The 12,209-nt window shown below is 33.0% G+C and overlaps 1 protein-coding gene and 1 non-coding gene across 7 annotated transcripts; both read right to left on the bottom strand.

Moving 5' to 3' along the window:
* Positions 1–398: 398 nt before the first annotated feature.
* On the bottom strand, positions 399–4,612 carry LOC107766495 (uncharacterized). 6 transcript variants are annotated; one of them, XM_016585295.2, is made up of 6 exons: positions 4,408–4,609; positions 1,477–1,771; positions 1,207–1,302; positions 1,066–1,128; positions 844–924; positions 399–765 (listed from the first exon to the last, which is right to left on the bottom strand). In XM_016585295.2, the coding sequence occupies exons 1-6, from the start codon at positions 4,564–4,566 to the stop codon at positions 692–694; spliced, it is 768 nt and encodes a 255-aa protein (XP_016440781.1). In that variant the 5' UTR covers positions 4,567–4,609; the 3' UTR covers positions 399–691. The 6 variants fall into 6 exon arrangements, with proteins under 6 accessions (XP_016440781.1, XP_016440780.1, XP_075075028.1 ...); XM_016585294.2 differs by having other exon boundaries at positions 844–939; positions 4,408–4,606; XM_075218927.1 differs by having other exon boundaries at positions 1,066–1,302; positions 4,408–4,612.
* Positions 4,613–4,976: 364 nt separating this feature from the next.
* On the bottom strand, positions 4,977–5,049 carry TRNAK-CUU (transfer RNA lysine (anticodon CUU)). The gene has a single exon. It is a non-coding gene; the product is annotated as a tRNA-Lys (tRNA).
* Positions 5,050–12,209: the final 7,160 nt, after the last annotated feature.

The following is a 12,209-nucleotide window of genomic DNA, read 5'->3' as shown; positions in this document are numbered from 1 at the left end:
ATACACTGGGCAGGTTATATACTCGTTGATCTAAGCCAGGACCACACTTCAACGCAATATAAAGGTTTGATAAATCTGGGATATGTATCAGAGATTTCAAGAATATACAATAAGGATTTATCTTTAATATATTCATTAGCTTCTCAACAACTGACTGTCTAAGTATACTCGAGGAAGCCATTCTATTCAATATTTCTGTGTTATCATCATAAAAATACAACTGTAAATTTTATGGTTGTTGATTTGGCAGAATCAAATCATTTATGAAGTGATACATTTGCCCGTGTACTTTAAATGTGTAAATTTCATGGTTCCTTTTTGCTAGAACTTTGTCATACTTCACTCCAAGTGAAGTAAATACAAACATGTTGTTGTACATTCTAAGGTAAGTGCGAAAGTGTTCAGATTCTTCAGTACTTCCTAAATAGAGATTCAACAATTCAGTAGGCATTTCATGTGATGTCAACTTAACCGAACCATTACTACAGCAAAATGTTGGCGGCTCATATTCAAATTTTTTTGCACCATAATATTTGCAGTTTGGTACCGTTTTTAAAATACTTGCACTACTGGGCAGTTGTTTAATGTCCAAACCTATTCTTGTTGATCTATAACCTGTTTATATTAGTTAAAACAACTATACCATTACTGTTGAGAAGAGATTAGTAGTGGGCGTTGGTATAAGATTTAGTTAAGACGAATCTTTGTTTGGGATAGCCAATGCCTGTGGATCATGTCGTTCATGGGGTGCACCACATGTTGAACCTAATATACAAATAATTATAATTAACATATTAGAAGATAGTATATTCAAATTTAAACAAGATATTCTCTCCAACTTACCAAGTTCAAACACGAAAAAGTGGTCAGTAAGATTCTTTCCTTTGCCAGAGCCACCAGTCGATCCAGCAGCCGCCTCAGCAACTGAAAATATATCGGCTAATATAGTAATAAAACATATAAAGTGTTAGAAAATGATATCTAAGTAGCGTTAGAAAGATGATACCATTACTGTTGAGAAGAGATTAGTAGTGGGTGTTGGTATAAGATTTAATTGAGACGAACCTTTGTTTGGGATAGCCAATATTTGTGTATCATGTCCTTCATGGGTTGCAGCAAATGTTGAACCTAATATACAAATAATTATAATTAATATATTAGAAAAGAGTATATTCAAGTTTAAACAAGATATTTCCTTCGGATTACCAAGCTCAAACACAGAAAAGTGGTCAGTAAGATTCTTTCCTTTGCTAGAGCCACCAGTCGGCCCAGCAGCCGCCTCAGCAGTTAAGGATATATCGGCTAATATAGTATCAAAACATATAAAGCGTTAGAAAATGATATCTATGTAGTGTCATGAAAAAGAACACGTATTTGCATTCATATATTTGTATATACAAAGACTATGTGAACGTATAACTGTGTCTTTGTACTTAGTCTGTATCATATAAAAATTATATCTTTTTGGTTTCCTACCTGTCTCAGTAAAAGAACATGGCCCGCGTATTGTAAGAGTTCTTTTCCAATGCAAGTCAACCTTAGCTTTGAAGGATGACCCTTCTTTAGTGGAATCAAGCAGTAGGCATTGACTTTTTGATTCAAACTCTTTTGATCGTCGTTGTGATAAAAGCGATTCTTTTTTATCAAATGATAGTTGTTTGTACAGCTCACGTCGCCGAAGCTTCATTTTAGATATTATTTCTGTTGAGTATTGACGCTTCTTTTTAGATGAGCAGCTTGTTGATGCTATGGTTGTTTTATCGGCCGGCATCTGTAATTTCAGCAGTTTGGCAATCTTTAAAACAGATAAACTTGAGAGCTACTTTAATAAGACATAAAGTTCTAGCAAAGTTATTCTATTTGTAGAAGCAGTTTCCCCGTTCCTCTTATCATATTAGAACCAATGTAGCCTGAATAATGAGCAGTTGATGCCGAATGCAATTACGAAAAGACACTTTGCACAATTAAGGCACCAAAACTGGATAACACAGAGAAACAATAGGAAAACTTAGTGGGTAACAGACAAAATGACTTGATTTTTTGTTCTTTTTATCCAGGTAAAAGCATGCAAAACAATGTGCATGTAGAAAATAAATTGTGCGCACGTAGTTGTAAGTAGCACGAGTTAAGTAAAAGATAATGATACATATTTATGTATAGTTTATCCTACATAACCAAATTATAGATGAGAAAGCAATTTCATCTTTATACAACTATAAATAACACCTACTGCACATTAAACAAAAAAGAGAATATTAGATCAATAAATACTGCAAATAACATGAAAGGAAAAAACGTTCGTTCCACTTCTGAACAAATCTGCTCAGAGCCTATTTTAACTTTGAGGAGGCAATCATTTCTACTAAAGACTCATCTTAACTTTAGCTATGCAATTGAGAGAAGCTTTAGATCACTTTTTGGTCAGCAGATCTTATGCGTCGGTGTACCTATATCATACATTCAACTATATCTACCCACAAAGACTTCGTAATCCCTCGTAACATTCGTAGTAAGCGAGAAAGAGGATTCAATATTGAAAACTTTAAAGATTAAAATCATATAACTTTGCCTAACGACAATCATGAAAGTCAATAGCGGTAACTTTAAGGGGGGGAAAAGAAGCACCAACTACATCCACTTGAACATATTGAATCAGCAAATAGGAAATCCCTAAGGCCCTTCCCAAAAGGAAAAGAAAAATAACAGCAAAACTACTCATGATAGGCCCAACATGATGTATACAATTAATTTTTTTAATGATACTTGCAAAGTAATTCACATAAAAGTTTTAGAATCTGATTTTGATTTGACTAATTTTTCGATCTTTTTAACATTGCGTTCAAAGCAAAGCTTAAAAGAATTTGTTTGTATCTGCCTCACACTAGCAGCCATTTGCTTGGAATGATACAAAAGAGGTCCTGAATAACTTTCAAAGTACAACCATTTCAGATACTCAATTGTTTATCACATACCTTAGCTCTTACGCTTATCTAAAAGGATCTACATAAGAATATTTCATCAGATGTTCTGCTCTAACCAAAAAAGCATAGTAATTTTTAAGGATTATTCTTATGTAAATAATTTGTGGTATATAATACATTTAGTTACTTGTTTATAATAGTTAATATTCTGCCCGACTAAATACTAAAGAATATCACTGATTATTACTGAAGACAAAGAGCTAATATACTTAAGGTGGTATAATGCATGTTTAAGGATGAATTAATGAGGAGGAATAAAGAACAAGAGAAAAACCAAGATCAAGAATTGAATTTGGAAAAAGAATATACAAAAATTGTCACAGAGTTTGTACCATAAGTAAATGACTAAATCATGAGGAGGAGTTCATCAGTGGGACCTGCTTAAGTCCCCTATTAATGGAGGTCATTCAAATGATCATTCCAAAAGGAGAAAATTAATACAAAAGTTCAAAAAATGGGCATAAGGAAGCTATAAAATGAAACCTGGAACTAATTGCTTTAAAAAGCATTCTGTTTCTGATAGCACTCAGAAATTAATACTTCCTGCTAGAAAGTCATGTTCTAGTGCTTAATTATGTGTATTTGTAATTCCTTCATGATTTGTCTCCTCGTAGTATTGCTTAAATTAACCTATGTAGCTTCTAACTAATGAAATTGACACAAAACTTGTTGGTTCTCTTTAAATGCATTGTGAGATCTCGAGGGCACGCGGGGCAGGATATAAACTACGGATTCGGTCGAATCTAGTGGCTTTTGGCTCGGACCTTGTATATGTATTAAAATATCTCTTAAGTATATATAAATACTGAATTCAGAATGCAATAACATCAATAATCAATGTTGTTTAGTGACACTTCGAACCTATAATCTTCAAATCTTTGGTTATGCTTTGAGGTTTCAAGGCCACTTGATCAAGCCCACCTGCTGATCAGGTCATCTCGCCATCCCTTCACCTTTAATCAAAGTAGATCTATCTGTTTCCCTCTCCCTTCACTATTAATAAGCCGTGTTTTATCATTTATTTTTCCGCTGGAGTCATTACCAGAAGGTAACCAAACAATGGAAAACCTAATTCGAGAGTTGTTCTAATGAATTTTCTCCTGGTGTGCTATTTCCTCGAAAATGTAAAAAAAATTAGCTTCTTATCGGTGGAATAACTTAGATAGAGTTCGAACAATCTTTAAAAAAAAATTCACTGCTACCAATATAAACTCAAGATACCATTAATGAAGAAAACATGATATTATTAGCATCACAAATTAGCCAGATGGACACCCTTTGTAATCAAAATTTTAACTAAATACCATTGACAAAGGAAGAAGCAAAGCAAACGAAAAGGAAGTACAGTGAAAATCTCAGCAAAAGTATTATTATTGAGCAAAAAATAACTTGCGAAGAGAATCGAAAACTGAAGGAGAATACAGACCTCGGTAAAAATACTGATGTTGACAAAACAAAAACCCGCGGATAGAAGTCGATAGGTATCTGAGATAGCAGAAGGTCGGCGGAACAGATGATGGAGCAGAGTAAAGCCAGATGAAATTCCATGGAAAAGAAGGAGAAGTATCTGTAGATGCATTCTCATCTCATATGCAGCTTACTCAGCAATGTTCAGCGCACGTGTAAGCGCAAGGGAGCACAGAAGGTATGTGAAAATACTTAAATACCCTTGTGGCTAAGCAGGGATGTCGACGGTGAGCTGTTTCTGCGTTCTTCTATAAAATAAAAATTATATATATATATATATTATATAATTGTTTTTGCATGTGTGACTAGGCCACAGCTCGCATGAGAAATCAGGTTAAGCTCCGATCTCTTCCCCTATTCAAATTGTGTTTGTGCATAAGTGTCAAAGTCTAAACTTTTTTCCTTTACGTTCTTTAATCTCTTTCTTCTTTTTAATTCCTCGCAAGCCTTAAGTGTAACCTTGTAATGGAATGAAGAAAATCAGCATACACTGGCCTGTGTGGCAAAAAAAGTGTAAAAAACTGTAAACGCCCACCGTGGGGCTCGAACCCACGACCACAAGGTTAAGAGCCTTGCGCTCTACCAACTGAGCTAGACGGGCTTGTTGTGAATGTTCACAATAATAAAATATTTAACAATTTTAGGAATCGATGCTACTTCAGTCTTTTTTCAAATATTAGCCTTTTGTTGCTCAATTTTGATGACACAAGCATTTACCCTCCCGAGATCCAGATTTATGCGCTAATAACCAGGACTAGGAGTATAATAATATTGTTGAACTTATGCCTTGTGCCTAAATGCTTGCTCATTAGAAAAATTAGTTTAATCAATTTCCTATAATTGTATTACAGATTGAGTGACATTCTGTGCAATTAACCCTTACAAACGTAGACACTTCCACTTGGGAGGGAAGATGAGAATAGAAAAGAAGTGTGCATGCACATAACAGCAATTTGGTTTATGGTTATTTTCGCAAAGCAATTATAGGTTTAAATATTGTGGTCTGCAATTTTTGCACGAAAATTAGGTTTGCATTAACAAAGTTTTTAGAATTTTATAAACCTAAAGTAAAGTACTTCAAAAGCGAAAGGGACTCATCCAATAAGAAAGAAAATTGAGTTTTTTAGTAGTGCTCAATTATTGAATAACTCTTAGATTCCACAAATCAAATCTTTCTTTTCAACTTTCCTTTTCTTTATTTTTTTAATTATGAAGTTTGCTAGTAGCAAAATAGACATATATACTAGAAAAATATTGGACCCTCTGATTCACTTGGCTTCCAAAAGTTAAGGCACTCATCCAATCTTCTTTCCGTACCTGCAGATAAATTAAGGAAGAGAAACACAATATAAAGCCAATAAACCCACTCAACATGTGGCCATGTATAGACCATTTGATTTCTGAAACTTGGCACAATATGAAAGAAAAACAATAAGTGTAAACTTTTTTTTTTAATATAATTATTCTTCAACTTCCAGATAAGGTACTTGAATTCCACATTTTTTTCGTCTAGCAGGGAAACACACGAATGCCAAAGATAATTAAATGAGTAAAGTTGAAACAGTATTCCTTCCGGTCCATAATAAGTAATTTTTTGACTGTTTTCACACAAATTAAGAAATTCATCTTTTAACATTAATTACCAAGGAAATTGACCATATATATTGACTTTTACTATCTTCTCAAATAAACACTCCTAACACATATTCTAACACTATTTACTCCAAGGTCAATGTAGGAAAAAAATAATTAATTCATTCTTGAAATCTGAAAAAAAAATCAAATATTTTGGACTACAAGAAAAAGTCCAAAAAATCACTTATTATGGATCAGAGGAAGTATCATTAAGATCTAATTAAATGAGTAAAGCTGAACAGTATCATTTATACTTATATACTACTCCCTCCGTTCACTTTACTTGTACACTATACTAAAAATACAATTTCACTTGAACTTGTCTATTTCAGCAAATCAAGAGAAAAATATTTTTTTTTCTGTTTGACCTTTATCATTAACTAAGCATTCCCCAAATCATCTCCCAAGGCTTTTTGAAATGTTATCATTATTATGGATAAAATTGTAAAATACTTACTTCATTTTTTTTTTAAAAAAGACAGTATAAAATCAAAAGTGGACAACTAAAAATGAACATGTAGTACATTTTTAGTCAAAGAAACTTCACTTATCCAGCAAGTCGTTTTGTAGCAATTGAAAACGCTTTCAATTGAACCAGAGGCGGATCCAGAATTTAGAGGCTCCGGGTGTCAAAATTTTTGAACGTAGTCATATTACAATTTACTAAATAGGGTATAAATTTAATCGGTTCGGTCTATTTGGATTTCGGTTCGGATTATTCGTCTTTGGAGTTAATATAAACAAATCGATCGAGCAAAAAGATTACGTAATAATTATGATAACATGGAAAACAAGTATAAAAATTCAACTAGATTATGAATTTTGTACAAGAAAAAAGGCTCGTTATCATTTTAGCTACTTAAGGCAAAAACTTATACTAATACGCACTCTAAAGATTAAGTAAGTCTACAGATATTTTTCAATTTATATTTTTTATGAAAATTAATTCACTAGATATTATATACAATTGCCCTACTTTAGAGAAATCTGACAACAAAATAAATCCTGGAGAAAACAATTAATTTTTTATTATCTATTGATAAATCACGGAGGAATTAGTAAAGTGCAACAAGGGGGATTTCTTTGAATAGATTTGTGAAATAATTTTTTTCTTATATTTTCTGTTAAATGTTTAAGGGAAAAAAGGAGAGAAAAAAATCAAAATAAATTAATAAGTTCAAAGAAAAAGTCAGTAGGACCTACTAATAAACAAAAAAGAGCAATTAAGTAAAGAGAAAGAAGAGACAAAGGATCATCATGTAATGGTCTTAAATGCACCAAACAAAAGTTTTTAAAACAAAGGCTATGCCAAATTCGAACCCCCACCGTTGGTGTGAAAATGTCAGTGCCTTACCAGTGGCACCTTGAGCCATTTTGTTACTAAGGGTGCAACTTAAACTATTTGTATACATTCCTTCTATATATACATGTATGTATATATACTATTGCATAGTCTCGGTCAAAGCTTGCGGGTGGCGTACCACCCCGTCCCTTACACGTAGATCCGCCCCTGAATTGAACACATAATGGAATAGGGGACAAATTATATCCACTAGTGGTACAAATAACTGAAAATGCAGTTTCTGATGTTTGTTTAACTTATTATTATAAATCCTAGTCTCCTTTATATTGTGAGCAGCTCAAAAATATGTTCTTTATCTCACTTCTACTTGGTTATTTATGCAAATTAGAAGTGAAAGAGAACATTCAACCCAAAAGTACTGATATCCAATAAGCCAAGCATATTTGAAACTACAAGAAAGTTATAGCTAAAGTGAAACCAACATGACAACCACACTGATTTAGTAGACCTCAGCGCAAGGTATTTTTTAAAATGTGGAAAAGAAAAGCAAAAAAAAAAAGGAGAAGAAATGAAGATCAAATTTGACTGGTCTTGCCGAATTACCAAATAAAAAAGATTTTTAAACAAATAGCCGCCTGAATTTATTGTTTACTTTTCTTAACCGCGACATAAATTATATAATAATTATACAAGATTATATACATATTTATATGTATAGGTTATACACATATCATACATCTCCTAGCTATTTTTAGTTTAAGCGATTATGAGTATATATTTAGGTCAATTCTTCAAATAAAAATGACCCATTACAGGCTTGCAAAGTGCGAGGGAACTTAAAGGCCCATGTTTTGGGGCCATTCAATTCTATCTTCAACTTACAGTTGGGGCATTTGCATCTATACCCGCTTTTTGTGTCACATTTTAACTTGTGCTCGCTTTGCAAAAAAAATGCAAGCGTGCCCGCTTTTTTGCATAACTTCAGCATACGGGGCTGAAGTAGCAAAGACAATCACGCAAAACTTCAGCGTTTTAGTAGTCGGGCCTGAAGTTCAACTCTAGAGCTGAAGTTTTTATTTTTTAACTGTCGAACTTCAGCTCTTGAGCTGAAGTTTTTGTTTGTAACTCGCGAACTTCAGCTCTAGGGCTGAAGTTTTTGTTTGTAAGCTTCAGCTCTAGAGCTGAAGTTTTTGTTTTGTAACTGTCAAACTTCAGCTCTAGAGCTGAAGTTTTTGTTTGTAACTGACAAGTTTTTGTTTGTAACCTTCAGCTCTAGAGCTGAAGTTTTGTTTTGTAACTGTCGAACTTCAGCTCTAGAGCTGAAGTTTTTGTTTGTAACTGGCTTTTTGTTTGTAAGCTTCAGCTCTAGAGCTGGCTATTTTTGTTTCTAAGCTTCAGCTCTAGAGCTGAAGTTTTTGTTTTGTAACTGTCGAACTTCAGCTCTAGAGCTGAAGTTTTTGTTTGTACTAATATTTTACTTGGCTCTCCTCTTCTGGAGTCGGAATTTTTTTAATCACTTGACTGTTTTTCCTGTACTTAGTAAAGACAGCTATAATCACTGGTGATTTCATATGGATTACTCTTTGTACTTTTTGTAGCAAGATGAGAGTAGTTAATTTGTCATTTATCCTTAATTATGGTGGTTCTTTGTTTAGGCGAAAAGTTGCTACAAATTACTTGGCCTACTTGTCATAGTTGTGTTTGTGTACGTATATCTTCCCTTCAAATATGTTACTCCATTCTACTTCATCACAGGTTGCCATTTTTGAGCTCAATAGATGACTCGTTCCACTTCATGAAAAATCTGAACAAACAGTTAAGTTAAATCCATAACTATGCTTACATAAAAGAATATTAATTGAGACAAAACGAAGAAGAAATAATCTGCACCAATAGAAGCAGAAGAAAGAAGAAGAAAACAAAGGAGGAGAAGGAGGAGAAGAAAGGGGCTGAAGTTATTTAAAAAGTGGGTACAAGTTAAAAGTTTTAAAAAAAATAGGTATAGGTTAAATGGGGGTGACCAAATAGGGGGCATTTGCATCTATACCCGCTTTTTGTGTCACGTTTTAACTTGTGCCCACTTTGCAAAAAAAATTGTAAGCGTAACCACTTTTTCGCATAACTTCAGCATACGGGGCTGAAGTAGCAAAGGCAATCACGCAAAACTTCAGCATTTTAGTAATCGGGCCTGAAGTTCAGCTCTAGAGCTGAAGTTTTTGTTTTGTAACTGGCGAACGTCAGCTCTAGAGCTGAAGTTTTTGTGTTGTAACTGGGAAAGCTGAAGCTGAAGTTTTTGTGTTGTAACTGGGAAACTTCAGCTCTACACTTGCGATTTTTATTTTGTAACTGTCGAACTTCAGCTCTAGAGCTAAAAATTTTGTTTCGTAACTGTCGAATTTGAGCTCTAGAGCTGAAATTTTTATTTGTAACTAGCAAACTTCAGCCTTCTTAGAGTGTTTTAACTCTTAGACATCTGCGTTTGAGCTTTTGGGACATCAGCTGAAATCAAACAAATTAAAGATTTCCATTGATCCCTCCCTAAAGAATCACCCACAAACATCACTGTTTTCCCTTTCATTTTCAACAGAAACTCAAGCCCATTGAAACTCAAGCCCATTGCACCCATGAGCAAAAGGAAAAATAAAAAAAGAACAGCTTCTGTATTTAATAATAACAAAGTACGTTCATTATGAACAAATGTTTATATAAAATGCTCAAGTAATGAAAACCACTGAGGTTCAATTCGTGACATTATTTCAAGAAAAAATTATTGAGTTGATTTGATAACTTAGAATTTTAAAATTTTTTGTTCTATAGTAATATGGATTCTGAGGAATTGAGTGAAGCCACAGAAGGAGAGATATTGTTACATCAATGTTAAGTTTCGGAGAGATATGGAGATCACTGGGAGAAGGAGGAGGAGGAGAAAGGGGCTGAAGTTGTTTAAAAAGTGGATACAAGTTAAAAGTTTTTTAAAAAATGGGTATAGTTTAAATGGGGGCGACCAAATAAGGCGCCCCGTGCAATTTTTACACCAAATAGGGCGCTCCGTGCAATTTTTACCTTACAAAGGCCCATATTTACACTTGGTCAGTTTGGAAGTTGGAACCAGTGGTGACAAAATTGTTTAAAGAAAAAAAGAATTTTTACCTCTTATAGCAAAGGTTAACATTTTATTTATTTTAAATAAATATCATTTAAAAAAATTATATTCTATAAACACCTTTTAATGTTTATAGCAAAATATCTAATTTTGGTTACCTTTTGTCCCTAAGCTACTAAATACGCTATTCAGTTACACTATTTTCTTTCTCTCTCTACTTTGATACATGCCATTCTCTTCCCCTATTCCTTGAAAACACGATGCTCAATCTCAAAATTTCTCTCACCCACATCACCTACCACTAGTCACAAACGCAGATTTTGCCTTCTCTTTAATTTATTCTTCTGATAAGCTGCTAAGAATGGGTATATTAAGGATTTAATTAGTTGAAACTCATTGTTCCTGAAGAATCTATCGATGGCCTAGGTTCTTACTTTAACAATGTTGGTTTTTATATTCCTCTTTTTTACGGAGTTTGGGGCTGAGCAACTTGATTTTCTGTTAAGATATTTTAATGTATTTTCAATGTATCACACTGTATTTTCATGTACTTCATTGTATTCATTGCCCTTTTTTCAATGTAATTCAATGTATCTCGTTGATTCCATGTATTTAATTGTATTCACTATCTTTTTTTCATTTTATTTCAATGTATCACGTTGTATTCTATGTATTTCACTGTATTTACTGTCTCGCTATATGCCATGAATGTATTCATATGTTTTTTAATTAATATAATTTATGTATTCGGATATATTATATAATTTCTCTGAAGATTTCTATATTTTTGGGGTATTTTCGATTATGAATTTTTTTATAACTGAAAATACAAAATTTGTGTGTTATAATTGAGTTTGTTGAGTTATATTAGGAGTCTATTATGTTAATTGATTCACTTTTTGTTTAAAAACAATGTAATCCCTTGTTTCACGCTGTGAATATATTCGAATACAATAATCTGTCCAGATGTAATCCCATGTTTCATGCCATGAATACAGTCGAATACACTCGAATACAACAACTAATTAGCTGGACTTTCCTGATTCACGCCTATTTTTGCTACTGTATTCATGAATACAATAGCTTAAATACATCTAATACATCTTATAACAACAGAAAATGTATCTACAATCCGTAATATAGCAAATGATATCTATAGATAGCTAATTACCACTAAAAGATAGTGCTTTATGAAAATTTCTCAAGAAAAAATAATTATCCACTCATATTATTCACTAAAAATGGGTTGAATAATAAACTATTTAAAAACGTCAAATATGAATAAGAACCATATTATCAATTTATGAAATGGATAACCAATGTATAACTAATGGGTTTAACTTTTACATTTGTAAAGCCTCAAATTGGGAATTCATCAAGTTTGAGAGACTAGGAATATTTCTCCCAAAAGTGATCATATTCAAAAAGCCATGGATAATATGGATTTTCATATTATCTGCCTGTTAACCCATTTTTTATCCATATTAAATATGAGTCAAGTCGAATAATTTATCCGTTTTTTGCATTACTCATTTTTTACCCGATCAATATTCTACCTGATCCGCATATTTGCCACCCCTAGTTGAACTATTACGCTGCCTAAATAGAAATGTCCAGACTTAGAGAAAAATAAGTTGGCTAAATTTGTGGATGCAAAATAAACAAGCTTCCAAAATCATGAGAATAACATGGGTACAGTTTGGAAATTAATTAGGGCAAA

This window comes from Nicotiana tabacum, chromosome 8 (genome assembly GCF_000715075.1).
Source record: "Nicotiana tabacum cultivar K326 chromosome 8, ASM71507v2, whole genome shotgun sequence".
Classification (NCBI taxonomy): Eukaryota; Viridiplantae; Streptophyta; class Magnoliopsida; order Solanales; family Solanaceae; genus Nicotiana; species Nicotiana tabacum.
This window is presented reverse-complemented; position numbering and strand designations above follow the sequence as displayed.

What these genes read in the sequence shown, in the direction of transcription:
- LOC107766495 (XM_075218926.1), bottom strand. Translation starts at nt 4,566, where the DNA reads ATGAGAATGCATCTACAGATACTTCTCCTTCTTTTCCATGGAATTTCA. An exon ending in ATGTTCTTTTACTGAGACAG is followed by an intron (nt 1,303 to 1,476) that starts GTAGGAAACCAA and finishes ATACTATATTAG; the next exon opens with CCGATATATCCTTAACTGCT. An exon ending in ATTGGCTATCCCAAACAAAG is followed by an intron (nt 940 to 1,065) that starts GTTCGTCTCAAT and finishes TTACTATATTAG; the next exon opens with CCGATATATTTTCAGTTGCT.